The sequence below is a fragment of the Carex rostrata genome, chromosome 21 (assembly GCF_964058835.1).
Source record: "Carex rostrata chromosome 21, lpCarRost1.2, whole genome shotgun sequence".
NCBI classification, from domain to species: Eukaryota; Viridiplantae; Streptophyta; class Magnoliopsida; order Poales; family Cyperaceae; genus Carex; species Carex rostrata.
In genome coordinates, this window is record NC_135938.1 from 614,127 (window position 1) to 632,099 (window position 17,973).

The 17,973-nt window shown below is 38.6% G+C and overlaps 3 protein-coding genes across 7 annotated transcripts; 2 read left to right on the top strand and 1 right to left on the bottom strand.

Annotated features, from left to right (window-relative positions):
- The first annotated feature begins 504 nt into the window (after positions 1-504).
- Positions 505-2,752, top strand: LOC144573442 (uncharacterized). 4 transcript variants are annotated; one of them, XM_078323228.1, is made up of 3 exons: positions 505-726; positions 844-930; positions 1,214-2,752. In XM_078323228.1, exon 3 carries the CDS (start codon positions 1,222-1,224, stop codon positions 2,569-2,571), a length of 1,350 nt encoding a protein of 449 aa, XP_078179354.1. In that variant the 5' UTR covers positions 505-726; positions 844-930; positions 1,214-1,221; the 3' UTR covers positions 2,572-2,752. The 4 variants fall into 4 exon arrangements, with proteins under 4 accessions (XP_078179354.1, XP_078179353.1, XP_078179352.1 ...); XM_078323226.1 differs by lacking the exon at positions 505-726 and having other exon boundaries at positions 792-930; positions 1,214-1,501; positions 1,538-2,752; XM_078323227.1 differs by lacking the exon at positions 844-930.
- A 2,349-nt stretch (positions 2,753-5,101) lies between these two features.
- Positions 5,102-6,989, top strand: LOC144573491 (pentatricopeptide repeat-containing protein At1g07590, mitochondrial-like). The gene is made up of 2 exons (XM_078323270.1): positions 5,102-5,482; positions 5,578-6,989. Exons 1-2 carry the CDS (start codon positions 5,132-5,134, stop codon positions 6,847-6,849), a joined length of 1,623 nt encoding a protein of 540 aa, XP_078179396.1. The 5' UTR covers positions 5,102-5,131; the 3' UTR covers positions 6,850-6,989.
- Positions 6,990-8,707: 1,718 nt separating this feature from the next.
- Positions 8,708-17,059, bottom strand: LOC144573063 (protein TOPLESS-RELATED PROTEIN 2). Of its 2 annotated transcripts, none has more exons than XM_078322752.1 (24): positions 16,124-17,059; positions 15,243-15,422; positions 14,842-14,955; positions 14,581-14,739; positions 14,298-14,484; positions 14,082-14,211; positions 13,870-13,979; positions 13,231-13,372; positions 13,009-13,118; positions 12,847-12,916; positions 12,648-12,721; positions 12,472-12,567; positions 11,965-12,060; positions 11,759-11,886; positions 11,440-11,674; positions 11,181-11,351; positions 10,921-11,028; positions 10,668-10,823; positions 10,468-10,578; positions 10,181-10,360; positions 9,852-10,076; positions 9,576-9,764; positions 9,311-9,483; positions 8,708-9,209 (listed from the first exon to the last, which is right to left on the bottom strand). In XM_078322752.1, the coding sequence occupies exons 1-24, from the start codon at positions 16,201-16,203 to the stop codon at positions 8,990-8,992; spliced, it is 3,444 nt and encodes a 1,147-aa protein (XP_078178878.1). In that variant the 5' UTR covers positions 16,204-17,059; the 3' UTR covers positions 8,708-8,989. The 2 variants fall into 2 exon arrangements, with proteins under 2 accessions (XP_078178878.1, XP_078178877.1); XM_078322751.1 differs by having other exon boundaries at positions 10,668-10,826.
- Positions 17,060-17,973: the final 914 nt, after the last annotated feature.

Below are 17,973 nucleotides of genomic sequence, written 5' to 3' on the forward strand. Positions count from 1 at the left end.
GGATCCGGACCCGACCCGATGTGAAACTGATAAATATATGGATCAAAATTCAGACCCAAATACCTTTAGAGTACGGGTCCAAATCTAATAGTATTCAGATCCTACGCGACCCGACAGCACCTCTAATCATGCGAGAGATGCTAACACTCCTATTAATCCGATTGTCTTCTATGAATAACAACGAATACCAATTAATAAAATTGTGCTTACCTGAAAATATATATTTTAATTAGTTGATTTAGTGGCTGACATTTTATTACTAAAAATGTAAATTCGACTCATGTCAAGTAAAAAATCGATAATAAAATCCGAACAGATAAAACCATGTAAATTAATTTCTCAGAATCAATTCGTACGAAGAAGAATGAAATATATACTGGTGCATAAGATATACATCTTGCTTTCATAGCATGAATTGGACCCGATAACAGAAGGATCCGATAACGATAAATAAGAGCAATCTACCAGGTCAGGTCCAGGTTATTTCATTTTTTGTTTAATGGGAGACGCAAAAAGCGAGGAGGAGAGAATGAATGAATATTGAATACCAAGTCACTAAACTAAAGTAAACTAAAACCCCAAAAAAGAAATCTCTTCTATTACTTGGAATAGTATAGTTATAGTACCACCGAATCTTTATCTCGCTCCAGTGAGCTTCTCTCAAGTTCAAGACTTCAAGGGAAGACAAATCAGACTGAAATCCCCCAATTTGGGTGCGGAGGTGTTGTAAGTTTCCATGTCGACCTTTTCTCTTTCTTTTTACTTTCATCTACAATATATTACAAACAAAGTCGATGCCTTTTTTTTTTTTTTCTTTTTTTTTTTTTTCTGTCCCCGATCAAGGAACTAAATCAATAATCCAACAAACACCGTCAGCTCAATTCTTTCTTTCACCTGGTCTCCCCAAAAACCGAATTCATCGTTTCTCAGGTTAGTAATTTTTGCTATTTTCACCTTTCGACGATGTTATTCTTGATTTTTAGGGTATTAAAGTGAAAAATCGATTTCAGATCAACTTCGTATTCTTAATCTAACCATCTTTTTCGTGCATTCGAGGCGAAATATGAAAAAAAATTATTCGGTTCCCTTGATTTGACAAACGATTGTTTATGTCGCTAATAGATCAGCTCCAAATTATCCCTTCTTAGCTATGATTGTAGCTATAACCTTAGATGATAATAGAATAAAAACGATTTTGTTTTTTCTGGTGTAGAAACAACAATGGACCTAACACTGACCGGAGAAGAAATAGATCAAAATCTGTACTTGGATCTGTGTCCATTGCTCCCAGATGCGAGATGGCATAGCAATTCCAATCTTGTAACGAACCCGTTTTCCCGAACTCAACCCACTTTCATGGAAGAAGATTCTTCAGACCCGTTAACAACAACCAGCATTGGACCCATACTTCCATCGACCCCCAATTTAAATATCAACAGAAACCCTAATTCAGCTTCACAAATCCTGAATTCAATCCCTTCGAATTCCCCATCAATCTCAACTGTAGGTTTGATAGTGGGCCCAGATGACTCCTCACCCGATTTACGAAACCATCACAGAGACAGTACTGTATGGGGCCCAGATGACTCCTCAACTGGTTTGCGAAACCATCACAGAGACAGTACTGTACGGGGCCCAGATGTTCGCCAAACCTCTCTCAATGATAATTCACCAGGACACACAACTATGCTAATTCCACTGGCTCATTTGGTGATAAATGGGTCTCAGGTCGGCCGTGTCTCTTCAAGAGACAGATTGCAGGAGAACCCACAATACCGTTTCCAAAGACTAATGGAAGTGAACAGAAACAATATGTCTACTGTTCTTATTCACCCTCACCCTGACACTAGCCCTGAAAGACTAAGGAACAACATCCTCGCACTAGAAGCTTCTAGAAGGGCAAAGCTAAAGAAGGGAAACGGGAATGGTGCTGAGCACAAAAATGACGAAGGGGCATGTCAATGTGGCGCTAATTTTGAGTGCAATATATGTTTTGAAACCTCAGTTGAACCAGTGGTGACACCATGTGGTCATCTGTTTTGTTGGAGGTGCTTGTACAGATGGATCCGCACACAATTGCTTGGCATTTGTGAGTGCCCTGTTTGTAAGGGGGAAGTAACAGAGAGTAGCTTGACACCGATTTTTGGGCGTGGGGGGTCCAGCTCAGCACCTGATCCAGATCCTGGACTGGCGATGGAGGAGATTCCACCGAGGCCGAAGGGGCGCAGAAGTGATAGCACCAGACAGCTGATGATGCGGGAAAGGGATGTTAGGGGTCGTGGGTTTGGGAATCAAGAGGTGGAGAGAGTGAGGATGGATCTGGAAGCAGTGCTTGCCAGGCTGAGACAGATGCCTCGGTCGAATCGTGGCGGTACCAGTGATGCTGTTAATCATGTTGATGTCTTTTCTGGGGGGTTGGTTATGGGGATTGGCTCTGGCTCTGGCTTGCCAGGGGAGGAAGTGATGGAAGGAGGAGGGGAGGGCAGGGGAGAAGGGGATGGACTGGAGAGTGGGGCCGGGTCGTCAGTTGCTGGAGAGACTCATGTGCGGAGGAGGAGAAGGTATAGGTAGAAATGTTCCTTTATTTATTTTTCCTCTTTTTTGGGCTTTGGGTTGAGGGGTTTGGTCTCTTCAAGTGGTGCAGAGAATGTTGATATGTGGCAGGAGGTGGGATGTTGAAAAACTAATAATGGTTTTCATACCGTTTTAACTTGCCATAATTTTCTTTATAAAACTTTAGCTTTTTTAAAAATTAGTAAGCCCTATTGTGAAGTAATGAGCAGGGCATTTCTCCTCTTGTGCTTGTTAACTCAGGTATCTAGCTAAGCCAGTGTAACAAAATGCGGTCTAATATGCGGTCTAAGATGCCTCGGTCGAATATGCCGCCGCATATTCGGCCGCATAATTTTCACCACATATAAATTAATCGGCCGCATAAAATCCGCATTCCGCATATTAGATCTGCAATCCGCATAAGGAGAGCCAATAAACATTCTCTCCAGCGCATAACCTAATCCCCTCTCTCCAACGCAGAACCTAACCCAATCGCCTCTCTCCTCCGCCGGCCACCGATCGTCACTCTCCTCCGCCTCTTCACCCACCGGCGCCTCTCCCCCCATCCCAGCGCGTCCTCCACTCTCCATCGACTGTCTCTCCTCCGCCTCTTCACCCATCGGCGCTACTCGCTTGATGCTTCTGAGTTATGATCAATACCAGGAAGCCGAACGTGAGTGTGTTTTCTTTCTTTTTCCACTTCTAAAGCATTTTTTAAATCAACCTTAATAAGCTTGATTCTGGTAAATTAGTCACTGCCAATCCATCCAGCTAGGCTGAAATTGATAAGCTTGATTCTGGTAGGTAATTAGTGAAATTGATATATTTTATAGCTATACATGTCAGATTGGATGGTTCATTGATTGAAACAAATATGATATCAAATGGTTTCGTCATTGATTGAAATAAATAACAGCTACTGTGAGATAATTGGTAAAGATTGGATGGTTCATCATTGATTCAAATTAGGTACTATTATTTATCATTGATTGAAATAAGGAGATACTATTATTTAGGTATTTAGGTATTGGTATTGTAAAGAGGAGATACTGGTATTTAGGTATTTAGTCACTTGTTACTATTCTGCTGTGAAATTATAACTCTCATATATTTATGCATATACATAGTATCAATCATTTATTAGATTCTTCATTTCTTATCTTAGATATGCCTCTAATGTGCACAGATTATAGTTTTGCATATATATTATTTATGAATTCTTATTTTAAAATCCGTATATATAAGTCCGCATAAAAATGTGCATATGCGGCCGTATACCGTATATGCGAAAACCGCATTTTACAACACTGAGCTAAGCTGTGATCATGACAATTATCAAAAGCATTGTTATATTTTCCATTTTACTATCTTAATACTCGACTGAGCGAGGAAGAAGAGATGGAGATGGAGCATAGTGCTGTGTGGATAGTGAGAGAAGTTTACATAAACAGAAGGTGGGATTGGATACAAAGAAAAGAAAAGAAAAAGAAATGATATTTAATAGAATCAGTACTTAGCACGAAGACATTAGACAGTGCATTTTTCCAATCAGTGAGATCATATATGAGCTTGAATAAGTATTTGGACTTGTATTGAATTGAATTGAAATTGAATTGAAGACGGTAGACGATACTTCAGCGTGCACCAAGACGTACAGTAGTGCCTTATTTCCAATCAGTCAATCAGTGGTGGCAAGAAAGCGACCACGCATTGTAATTTGATTTTGATTTATCAATCTATCAATCTACCTATCTATCTAATCGTAGGGTATAGGGTACAGCAAGTACTAGTGTGCCGACTTCCCTTCCAATTTCCAAAGCACAGTGCAGTGCAGTGCAGTGCAGGGCAGGAGGCAATTTCTAGATGCGAAAGCAGCTCCACCTGTCATGCCATTATCTCATAATTTTATTTATTACAAGTAATTTGTAACTACCCGAACTAAAAGTAAGTAATTTGAAACTTAATGGGTGAAAGTGAAAGTGAAACACCTGAGCCTAAAATAAATAAAAACTGAAAAAATGGCTAAAGACAACTAGGAAACCAAAACCAAAGTTGTCCTGCTCCTGCTCCTGCTCCTGCTCCTGCATTGGGATTCTGTGTTCTGTATTACTTGCTATTAATTGCCAACCATCCAAACAATTTTCAATTTTCAATTTTCATCTTCGGCGGAGCGGAGCCTTTATACAATTATACCCCTGCTTTGCGGCAACACTCTACGTCTAGGACCCCCTTTCATCGCATAATATGCTACTCATTTTACCATAAACGCATACACAGCCGTCGTGCTCCTGCTCCTGCTCCTGCTCCATATTTATATTTGTAATTATTTTTAATCACGACATCACATCAGTAACCAAAAATTAATAGCGAATTTTTTCAAGTGGTCAGCTCAGCTCAGCTCAGCATGTTTTTAAAAATCTTAAAAGTGTCGGCGTGTTTCTAAAAATCGAAAAGAAATTCCCTTTTGTATCTCCCTTGCCTTGTTAACTTAACCCTATGGTGCTCGACTGGTTGTTGCGTTGTATTGTATTGTATCGTATGTTATGTATCAGAAAGAAAGAATAAGAGACAGAGAGAGATGCGATTCCTTTTAATCAGATTGATAAACGCTCGAAGAAGAATCACCACAACAAAAAACCCAATCTCTTTTCTTGCCTCATGCAACACCCCTCCTACTCCTACTCCAACCTCAGATCCACAATCCGACTCTCAATCGGACCATTCCGCGTCCGATCCGAAACCTCCTCCGTCCAGATCCGAATTTGGACCCAACTCGCTGACGTGTAGGCTGGAGAGACTGCCACGTAAGGAGTCAGTACTGGTAGCCTTTCAGGGGTGGATGCGCGATGGCTTCTCCGTCCACCGTGGTCTCATTTTTCATGCCATCAATCGCCTCCGCCGCCGCCGGATGTATTCCCGTGCTCTCCAGGTAAATTTAATTTTAATTTTAATTTTAATTTACGATTTACAACAATATTTACCTTACCTTCACTTGTTAATATAATAATTTAATTTTTACAATAGGTGATGGAATGGGTCATCAGAGAGAAACCTTACAAGGTAAAGGATCTTGAGTACTCCTACCTCCTCGAATTTACCAGTAAATGCCATGGCATTTCTCATGCTGAGAAACTTTTCCTAACTGTCCCCAAATTATACCAGAATGAGTTACTCTACAACAACCTAGTTATGGCCTGCTTGGATCAACGCAAAATCAAGCTTTCTTATGCATACATGAGAAAAATGAGAGAGCTCTTATTACCTATATCTCCGTTTGTATATAACCGGGTGATCCTTCTACACTCAGCACCCAGTCGTACAAAATCCATACCTCATATTCTTGCACTAATGAAAGCCGATGGTATCAAACCTCACACCTCCACTTTTAACATTCTTCTCAACATACGTGCTACAAACCATGATATAGATGGATTGTCAAACGTGTATGATGAAATGCAAAGGGCCAATGTAGAACCAAATGAGATCACCTATTGCATCCTAGCTAAAGCGTATGCCATGGCCAGGCTTTACTCTGTTGCAGAAACTTATGTTGAGGCCATAGAAAGGTCAAAGACCGGAAATAATTGGTCTACATTGGATATACTTGTCATGTTATATGGCTACCTTAACAAGGATAAAGAGTTAGATCAAACTTGGAAGTTGATACAACAGCTTCCTAATGTGACACCAAACAGTTATATGTTAGCAATAGAGGCCTTTGGAAAAATTGGGTTGGTCTCTAGAGCAGAGGAAATTTGGGCCAAATTTAAAAGCTCTAGAAAGATAAATCAAACAAATGAGTTCAATTCAATCTTGTCAGTTTATTGCCGGTATGGAATCATAGAAAAGGCAACTGGGATTTACAAAGAGATGGTCGCAAATGGGTGCAAACCAAATGCAATTACTTACCGCCATCTGACACTGGGCTATCTGAAAGCGGGTATGGTTAAAAATGCAATAAAGACAATAAAATTGGGAGAATGTGAAACTTTGGTCAATAACGTGCGGCAATCGATGCCGTGGCTAGAGACCACCTATATGATTGTTGAAATGTTCGGTCATTTGGGAAAATTGGAGAATGTGAAGTTGGTATTTGAAGAATTGAAGAAATCAAAATATAGTCAGCATACATTTGTGTATAATGCACTTTTGAAGGGTTATGTTGAGGCAAGGGTTTATGAACCGGAACTCTTGGAGAGGATGATTTTGGATGGGGCAAGGCCTGATGCTGAGAGTTATAGTCTTTTGAAACTAATTGAACAGTTTAAGAAAAGCAATGAAAAAGAGGGTTCATAGTATGTACTTCTTAAATAGAGAAATAATAGATTTGAATCTTGTTGAAGGGAGCGCAGAGGGGCCACCTTTGTGTGAAAGTTACCAATATCATTGAAGAAACTGGCCACCTTTGTGTGACTGCTCAGTGTATTATAGATAACGCCAAATTTCTGAAGTAACTCCACATCCTTTTTCTGAATCGATGCGATCATCTAAAATTTTTATGTAGGTGCTAATAATTCAAATGGAGAGTGACTTGGAGTTCTCAAAGGCGAAGAGATTTACTAATGAGATCGTCTGCCTTGAGTCAATCTTTAGCCAAAGCATTCATGATGTCCTTTGAAAATTCAACTTGAAGACCTATACAATAATCATTTTTGAATTTTATACCTGCGATCTGGTGAAGCTCAGTTGCATTAGATATCAACTTTGACAATCTAATGCAACTGAGCTTCACCAGATCACAGGTATAAAATTTGCAAGTGATTACTGTATAGGTCTTCAAGTTGAATTTTCAAAAGACATCATGCGGATGCTTTGGCTAAAGATTGATCCAAGACATGCGATCTCATTAATAAATCTCTTCGCCTTTGAGAACTCCAAGTCACTCTCCATTTGAATTATTAGCATCTACATAAAATTTTTGGATGATCTCATCGATTCAGAAAAAGGATGTTGAGTTATTTCAGAAATTTGGCATTATCTATAATACACTGAGCAGACACACAAAGGTTGCCACTTTCTTCAATGATATTGGTAACCTTATTCAGATGTTAACTTATGCAAGTCTCTCCCTTGAGTTCGGTTCTAATTTCATCTTTCTGTTTTTTCCACTTATTTTTTTTTCTTTTTATAACCTTCTTTAATTCAGTTTTTTTTTTCTTCTCTTACTATTTCATTTTGTAATTTAATATTGCCATAAATGTATTAAGCTATCAGTAACTTTTGATCCTTATTCTTCTTAAAAAAGAATCATTTATATTTTTTCTTCTCTATATCTACCTAACGAATTGTCAGAATTTGTATATTTAATGAAACTAAAATTGACAAGAATACAAAAGCGTTTATAGTTTGAAATTGATTAGGCATATGATTTGACTTAGTAATACTTGAGCTGTGTGAGGATTTTGTAGTCAGAAAAAAACAGATTTAGTTGTTATAAATGTTTTGTAATAGGTGTGGTTACATCTCCAGAGGTTTGGAGGTATGTGCGCAGAAGTTTTTTCATTTCCAATGTGACTATGTCAATTTCATATTAAACTATTATCTAAAGTTTAATATCATAGAAATGTTAAAATATTTTTGCTAATTTATTCAATCCATGAAATTCTCATGAATCAGTAAATCCTCATGGCAAGAAATTGCTTATGCTTCAAAATTAAATTGCTTATGCTTCAAAATTTTCTTATCACAGTTGAGGGGTTAGAGAAGGGACCGGAGCTTTTTTTTTTTTTTTTTATTAAATCTGAAATAGAAGTGAAAAGAGAGGAAAGAGGAAAGAATGTCATTTATAATGAATTAAGTAATTAAAGATGCTCATCAATGAGTTGAAAGGTGGATGTTGTGTGTCAATTAGATATTTGATATATTCAATTATGGGTAGGATTCGGTTCCCTCAATATGACATGTTATTTCTAGAGAATTATTACATTAGTAAAAAAAGCTAACCTAGAATTGTTTTAAGAAAAAAATCATAATTTACATCAAAATGAAATGTCAACAATATTCTTGAATTATGTTATTTTAACGTCACCAAACACACTCAATACTGACCAGAATTATACCTGTATCTGGTATTATGGTGGGGAAATAAATCTGCTGTGATTTTCAAAGTAACAAGGAATATAACATGGGGGCATTGGGGCATGCTGTGATAATATTTTGCGCATTAGATCTGCTATCATTAGCTAAAAAGAATAAGCGAATCTAACGATCTAGGATTTCAGCAAATAACCTTTACATAGGGGAAACACCCCACCATACAACAACAGACGCAACACCCAAATTCAACAGTAAAACACAATAAAAGTAATAGAAAACTCGGGCACCTAACACAACATAAAACACCTCTCAGCTATTGATAATAAGATCATTCTTTAGCTACACCCTAAGCCTAATCTAAGACCCATTTTTTTGTATCATCTTTAAATTTCGGATGAAGTCACCTAGTTGCAGGCTCAGTTGATTGAGGGTTGTTAGTCATTCCAGGGGATGAAGTCATTGCAGGGTGGGACCCATTATCCTGAGCAGGTGAAGGGCCCCACTTTGTATCCGATCCAAGTGGCTCCATAACATGAACTGATCCATCGCTCATTCCAAGAGCAATCTGGTTTGGTTCTGATGGGTGAGCAGCCACCACCATCGGGTAAATATTCCCAGAACTACAAGAAAAGAAAAGGAAAAAAAAAGGGGGGGGCAGTTGCTTTGAGAATACTGAGAACCATTTGCAAACATGATTTGATATTAGATGTTAAAAATTTACCTAGAAATTGAAGATGACATATAGGAGGATGGAGCAATGCGGCAGCGGAGCCTGAGACTGTCAGCTTCAAAGACACCAATTGCACCATCACAGAAGCTTGCAAACACCAACAGACCATCACACGAGTAAATTGCACTCGACACTGGAGCTGGGAGAGCATCTCGTGGGGTCCACTGCATTAGTTTCAGTAATTGGAAAAGAGACGTAGTTAGCAAGCAGTTTGTTTTTAGAAAGGATAAATATTTCAAGAGAAGAGAAGACTAACTGAGCGAAGGCAATCCAGCTTGGAGTCATAGATGGAGATCTGAGTCTCATGCACCACCAGAAGATGCACCTGATCATTGTGAAACTGCACCCTGGTATCACCAACAAGCGGGCCCGGTGCACGGTTGTTGGGGGCCTGGATGAACCTCGCCTTTTTCTTCTCCCATCCATCAATGCTCCATACGCACAACTGCATCCCAATACCAATTCTATATTATTAATACATCACCGATACTAACTCGGATTTTTATGGTAAAATTTATGTTACGATAATTACCTGGGCATCAGCGCCAGAAGAGACAAGTACATTCAAAGACTGAGAGAAAGCTAGGCCAGTGACCTTTTTCTGGTGACCTTTCAGCTTTGTTTTGACCTCATCAACACGCACATTGTAGATTTGAATGGTGGAGTCATCCATCCCAATGGCAATTATGTTATTATCCTGTGGGTGGAAGGCTAGGAATGTAGCTGCCGGCGGTGGGGACATAAATGTTGTCATCACCTGCACAATATGCATTCTTGTGGTTAGTCATAGCCTCGTAAGTAACTGGTAGTTTAATTAAAGAAGCTATGTTCTGCTGTAACATATGTTTATATGGACAGTACCTTGAAGGTCATCATGTTGAACAGAGAAACCTTCCCACCAGAAGCTGACATAACATACGAGTCATTCTTTGATAAAGCAATGCAAGCTGTTGCTTCTTCGGGGTTGCTGTCCGTGGTATCATTGGTCATAAGGATACCATTTGCTGGTTGCCAGAGCTGTGGGGCCACTGTCGCTGTAGACTGTAACAACCAATCATATGTCAATATACAAACAACAAAGAAAGAGAGAAAGAAACAACAAAAACCAAGTGCAGATGATGAACTCTTCCAAAAAAATATGGCCTAACCTTGCCAGATGGGTGGTGATCATTACGCGGCCATTTCCATAGCTTGTGAACAGCATTTGATCCAAGGGCCAACAATGCTACTCCGGAGTTAGTATACAGCAACCGCACAACCTAGTTACCAAATAAAAATAAAAATGTGTTGCAAGAGTAGAAGGGAGAAGAAGAGAATAATAAGGGAAGCTAAGAAACAAGAATAATACCTTGCTTGGAGCAGCAGCTGTATCAGGAAGTCGAAGAGCCTTGAGATTAGAGGAATCACTGATGTCAGCCATTTTCCAAGTTTTGGCCTTGTCAGATTCGTCAGTAGTGTTTATCCTTGGTTTTACATCCTGCGTTCTACTACTGTCCATTGACGCCTGCTATATTTATTTATTTTTGGGTGCAAGTGTTAGTGCTGCTGTCTTGACTGAGAACAAAGAAAAAGGACATGGATTGTTGAATAATACATCTTACCAGGTTACTCATAGAGACAGATGGCAACATACGTTCGGATCGTTCTGCATTGACGGCTACAGGGCTAGACGCATTTGAAGGACCTCCAAGTGCATTAACTATCTGTGGCTGCATTCGCATTTGAACAAAAAGGTTCCTCCATTCAGAAATTTTATCTCAAACGACTTCTATTTTTTTCAAACAGAAGAAAAACCCAACACCTTTTTTTTAAGAAATAAAGAATCATAAAAAAAAGTGAAGTAGGTTGAAGGGTGTTCCACCTTGGTATTAATTTGCTGCGGAGGTTGCCCGCGTGACCCCTCAAATGCACGGCTTTCAAGCATGCGTAGCAATCTCTGGCCATCGGCATTTGCAAGAATCTTGATACCATTATCGCTTGTTGTGATTGCAAGTAATGATCCTTCCCTGTTGAATCTCAACCTTGGGCTTGCCTGCGTTTTCATGATTAAAATAACATGGAATTTAAGTTACAGTAATGCAAATCACATGAAAAGAAAACATTTTTGGATGAGAACTAACCGGCAAGCCACCATCAGCATCAGTTGTGGTGAGAATGTTGGTGTTATCCATATCCCAAAACTTGATCATGAATTCATCTCCAGCTGCTAGAAAACGATTTCGGGTGGTGTCAAATTGTACTACACCAAGTGATCGCTTTCTGAAGCCGGAGTAGGTTCTTTTGATGGCACCTTCAGACTCATTCCACTCCACTAAATGTGATTCCCCCTCCTTGCTTGTTCCGCAGGAAAACAGCCTAAGGAAGTAAAATTATGCTTCAATATAAATACAGAACGATAATGATTAGAAATCAGAAGTACATTAATGGTGTGTTCAATACCTTGTTCCATCAGCACTGTATGACATAGTGGTGCACCAATGGCCTGGTGCATCATAGTCAACCCTCGATCCAAGACAGTCATACAGCCATGCCTTAATTTTCCCATCAATGGCAGTGGAGAAAATAAACTGCAAATATTATAATACAAGTATTATGATACAAGTACAGTTTGCACTGCATCTTACACGACAATCACTTTGTATTACCTGAATAGATTCCTTATAGTGGGGGCAAACAGAATACACTGGAGCTTCATGACCTTCAAATGTATACTGCTTGTGCCCTTTTGTTGCATCCCATACCTACAAGTCAATCATGTATTGCCATAAGAATTCAATATACAATCCTTACTCTTTATAAAAGGAGCAATCCTTTAAAACTCAAAGATCATCCCAAGAAAATCTGGATCATCAAATATATCACATTCAATGGATCATAGCCATCCTAGCCATCCTTCATCTTCTTAATTACACACAAGTTCCGAGCGACCGTTAACCACTAAACTCCACTCTCCATGAATTAATTTAGTTCAAAACCCAACCCCTATTTATTATTACCTTGTGATACAAGGTAATATATGATAATGTTTCCATTCTAATTACTGACAACCATTGCCTTCTACTTAATGATTGTGGCCTCCCCACTGCAATGTGTGGCCATTTAACTAGTTTCTCAAAAAGAATACTACAGTGCCAGATTACTTTGCACAATACCTTGATAAGCTTGTCATCACCGCATGTAATGATGGAAAGACTCTTGTTGGGGTGAGAGAATGCTATGTCGTTCACACCTCCCATGTGTGCATCAATCTACATAAACTTCCAAAGCTTAGAAAATACAAGCAACAAGAAAATAAACTAGTTCATGGGAAAAAAGAGTACACCTATACCTCAACTTGCTGTCTTAGTTCTCCATTTGGTATAAAAGCATAAATCTGGACAATATGCTTTGAGAAAGCAACACCTATTACAAGAATAAATGTCAAAAAAAATGCACTTAAAGCCAGATGATAGATCAACAAAACACAAGGTATCATGAAAAAGATACTCAAATAAGATGCATATTTTTCCTATTCTATTTAATTATACCTAGTACTGAACCATCAGGACTCCAGAGGCACCGGTTGACAGATATGGTTGCATCTTTCATCAGTGTTGCCTAAAGATAAGATATGCAAGTGAATCAAGGATAACACTAAAAGGTTCTAAAATTTCACTACAACAAATTTAATTCAAAGAAAAAGAACTAACTTGTAAAGGCAGGCTACACGCGCTAATTTCCCAGACTTTGAATGTCTTGTGAGCTATCCTTTCTCTAGATCCGACCTCCCAAATCCCTATGTCACCGACATTTGTTCCCACTACATAAATAGAAAAATAAAGAAAAAGACATTAAAAAATTTACCGGGAGAAAAAACACAATAGCACAATAGGCAGTTGAGAGAGAAACAAGCAGTTGAAAGAGAAACAGACCTAGAAGAATAGTTTGCTGAATAGGGTGAAAGTCTAGGCTCATGACATTAGATCCCTGATTGAGAGTACGAACCACATTTTTCGGCAGATCATCTTGTGAGTATATGCTTGTTTGCGGATGACTCGCACCAGAGAAAGACACCTACAATCATAGACCTCGACTTGAATAATAATGTCACCATCATGTCTTGCATGATACATGGAAAGACATTGAGGGTTGTAAATAAAGGGGGGGATTCAATGTGAATGGTTATGATGTAAAGTCAGTGCCAACAGAACATTGGTTGATGCAAAGTCAGTGCCAACAGAACATTGGTTGGATACGTTATATATATTGCATGCAACACGCATAAAAAGTTGCATTATATCAACTTCATTTGGGTATATGCATTAACAGCTAACAAAATCAGCAGACCAAGAACTGTCAATTTTCCCATCACATGGTGCCTATTAAAACTGAGTCAGAATCATGCTTTTTTTTTCATGGATGTATTTGAGATGTTAATATGTTATACAACACATCCAGTTGTTTAAATTAGTTATTTTAAGCACAAACAAAAGAAAGTCAGCACAATTGGACAATTAAAGAGAGTGGCCTAAAAAACTGTTTCTCAAAATGAAGTTTTTCAGTGTTTGTACCTCATCAGGCTGGCCGCCACGCATTCTCTTCATAAGGTGCTCAGAATCTGCACTCTGGTAATCCATCCCAGGGGGGACGCTTGGTGTCCTTGCATGCTTTAGAAAGGCAGCTAAAAACTCAAAAAGAAAGAATACTTCACGATATTAAAAAAAACAGAGCAAATAAATTAAATTGAAAAGACAAACCACGTGGAAATGCAAGGTATTTGTACCGGTGTTTGGAGGTTGAACGAGGCCAGGAGGTGCGCCTGGTGGGACATTAGCGTGTGGTAAGGACGGGTTAGCATTTGTCATCCATCCAGCTATGGCACTAGGTGAAGGTGAAACCACCGGCTGGAATGGCTGAGATATTTACCACACTAAATCAGTTAATATTTAGTGAAGGATTATCCTTCTTATAAATAAGAAATAAGAGCAGTATGACATACACTATGGGCACCCATAGGAGGGAAAACCCCTGATTTGGGGATGGGACCCACAAGGGGGCCATTGGTTGGAGGTGGGGCAGGACGGGCCCCGTTGGTAGGAGGGGCAGCACAAGAGTGATCAGTGAACAGTGTCTTTATGTCTGGATTAGGCCGCGGGTTCTTGCACAGCTGATGTTGCCAATTCAGACTGCAGAGGTTGTTAAAGGAAAGCAAATCAAATCAACTATTCTTAATTGTGAGAATCCAATTTTCAGAAGTTGAAAAAATCAAGTAGATATGGTACCTTTGATTGATCAAGGTGCGTAACCGGGAAGCTTTAAAAGGAGGGAAATTAAGCTTGTCCCGGAACAAGGGGTTCGCCTCTATTAGCTTTTTTAATTCCAAAAGCATTATGTTACGTGCAGACTTTGTGTCACCATATTTTGACAGCTGCTCATTTTGCCTGTTTCAAGTTAACGAGTAAAGATGAGCATACCTTCTTTAAAAATTATCAAAACCGATTAGAGTATCAGTATAGATTACAAAAATTGTTAAGAAACAATGCCTGAAGTTTTCAAGAGTGAGCAATTGAGTGATTTCCTTGAAGAGCTCCTCATTGAATGAAGCAAAAACCTTCAGATCCTTCACTAGTATCTCTACTGCCTTTGCACGATCATGCCTAAAAAGGTTTATATAGTTTCAGATTAGGCATTTACCCAAAAAAGGTAAGAAAAATCATTTGGTAGTGAAAATACTTGATTAATATTTGATTACTATTTCTCTTTTTTCAGTATTTTTGAATTGAATATTTGATAAAGATTCAAATTTTGATTATTGATGCTTTGTTACACTGCTTTTTCTTTTATCACGTGATTTATAGACCATACATATTGGGATGATATCACATTGATATCTTGTTCTTTCTTTCTATCATGTTTCCTTTTATGAAAATCCCTTTATTTTTACCTATCAAGTGCCTCGAGATACTTTTGCTTTCTTATCTCAAAGAAGATTTTCATGGAGTATCTGTTGTCTTCAACCTTGGTGAACCCGCCGAGATATTTCTCGACCTCATCCCATTCACCTCCTTGAACAAGGTCTTCAAAGTGCTTCATGTTAAAATAAAACCCCGACTCCTGTTCCAGTCTTGAATAATAAATTCAGAAAAAAAAATGTTCAATATTTCATTAGTAGTATGATTAAAAAAAAAAATAACTATGAACCAAACTGTGCTTGGTTTTGTTAGCTAATTAAGTAAATAAGCGCAAACAGATAGTAAAATTAGATGTGACATCCATGGACATTTTGCTCTTACCATAAATTGTAGAAATTATTTCGGGAAAATGGTAATTTACTTAATAAAAATAATGCACATGCATGTAACTTTCCCAGAGAGTGTCTTTTTTTTAAGCAACCACCTAAATATACCCAACAAACGGAAAATAGTTGAAAGGGACATAATTGAATTGATTATGTAATGACTTCCCAAAACTATTTTTCGCCCAAAAATATTTGGGAACTAAATATACCTGTGCAAAAAAACCTTACATAATTGGATAACTAATACTAACACTAAAAGCAAAGCAAACTACACGCGTACAAACCATCCGAACAAAATTTCAGACATACCCTTTGAGACAAGCTGACTTTCAGCTGGTCTGCACAAATGTAAAAAAATTGAAGGGCGCCAATGCAAAATAATTTTAAGGGCGGCAGTGCAAAAGGAACATATTATTGGTGGAGTATTACGCACTAAAGCTGACTTTCCAGGAGTAATGCAGAAATAGAAGATTTTGAAAGGTCATAAGTGCAAAGAAAGGGAAAATTCTGTTGCAATTAAAGGTTACCTGTGTACGGTCTCCTTGAACTTTTCTTCGTCCAAGAACTGGAGTATCAGGAAAACAAGTTCCCTGCTCAGCGAAGACATGCCTCCTATTTGCTCCAGCGCAGCTCTTCTTCTCTCCAACCAAACAATTTATCTTTTCAAAATGACCAAAAAAAACCACCAAACTCCTAAAAAAGGATCCTTGCTTGTTTTTTTTTTTTTTTTCCTTTTCAAATACTTTCTCTCTTTTCTTTTCTTTTTGCTTCGGAATTCGGATGGAGAAGTTGCTCCTTTTAAACGCACTTCCTTGTTTTAGACGACTAGCTCAATGTTTCCGAAAATTACGAAAATGCCCTTCTAGAGCACGAAAAGCCCTAGAAAGTTTATAGAGGCAGAAATCTGGCGAGAGAGCAGAAATCGCAGTTGCAGCTCTCTGAGCGAATCTCGAGGCAGCTAGAGATTGGTAAAAAAAATGGACCTTTCTTTCACCAAATCTCGCAAATAAGCACAGATTCTTAACTTGAGATCTCAAAAAAGAAAATACCCGAAAACAGCAAAAAGAAGTCGAAGACCAGAAGCTCTTCTCCCTCTTCTCTAGCTCTAGGGTTTTGAAGGAAAACCTCTCTCTCTCTCCTCTCTCTCTCTCTCTCTTCCAGCCGCCGCGTTTGTTTCTCTCTCTTTTCTCTCACACACGACTTTTATAGTACCCTCAACTCACGATATAATCCACCCAACCTTTCTCTCTCTCTTTTTCCCGATAATTCTCTCTCCCGTCCCCTTTTATAGCCTCATATTTCCTTTCATTCCTCTCCAGTTTTCTTAAAACAGATTGACCTTATGTCGGAATTATTTCCTTTATACCTTGAGAATGGAACTCTCTCTGTTTATTCGAACTGGAGACTTCAATGGATCGTTTTCATTAAAGAGAAACCCTGGGAGATTAGACCGCCTCCCAATGAGACAGTCGACCCTCAGTCTTTGCATTATCTACATGACTGCCACTAAGCAAGTCTCGTCGGTGTCTGACCCAGCGAAAGAGCCTCAGCGACCTACGGGTTTCTCATCAAAAAAAAAAAAAAAAGAAAGAGCCTCAGCGGGGTATTTTCGTAAAACGGCTGAGAGGATGTCACGTCGAGGGGTAGAAAAGGAAAGTTCAAGCTGCTGTCGCTTTCGAGGTATTAATAGGGGTTAGATCGTCATTTAGTTAGGAAAGGGACGCCTGGGTTATGGCATCTGCTCGTCTCGAGGCAATTTGCGAAGGGGTATTTTTGTAAAATTTAGCTTTTTCTCGCTTAACCGCCACGTCATCCTTCCTCGTATCTGTTTACAAATTCTCATTCAAACAAGGCAGATTTTCTGTGGAACTGAAACCTGAAGCACCTTGCATCAACTAATAAACATTGCTTGTAGCTATTAGCAATACTCTGTGTTGTGAGGAAAAAAATGTATGTACTTATTTTACATTTATGACAAAATATATTTACCAATCGTGAAAATTTTGTAATTAAAGTACAATAATTATTACGCAAGAATTTCTTCAATGTTCCATGTTTTAAGTGAATATACAAAATATTTCATGCAATTTAGAGAGAGATGCAGATATTTGTGAACAAGTGGTAGCAGTGCGTCCATATGTTGACCCAATTCATTTTGTTATTCTATTTATAAAATATTGCATATATAGATATGTTTAAATATATATATATATATATATATATATATGAGGAGGGATAGGATGACACCGTTTTTTGGTGACTTCGGATGACACCGTCCATTTTCAAAGTCCAAACAGTGGATGCAAACCGTTCAACTTGATGGATATGTTAAAATGTGCTTGCAGATCAAATTTTACATTTTTCTGAATTTTTTTTG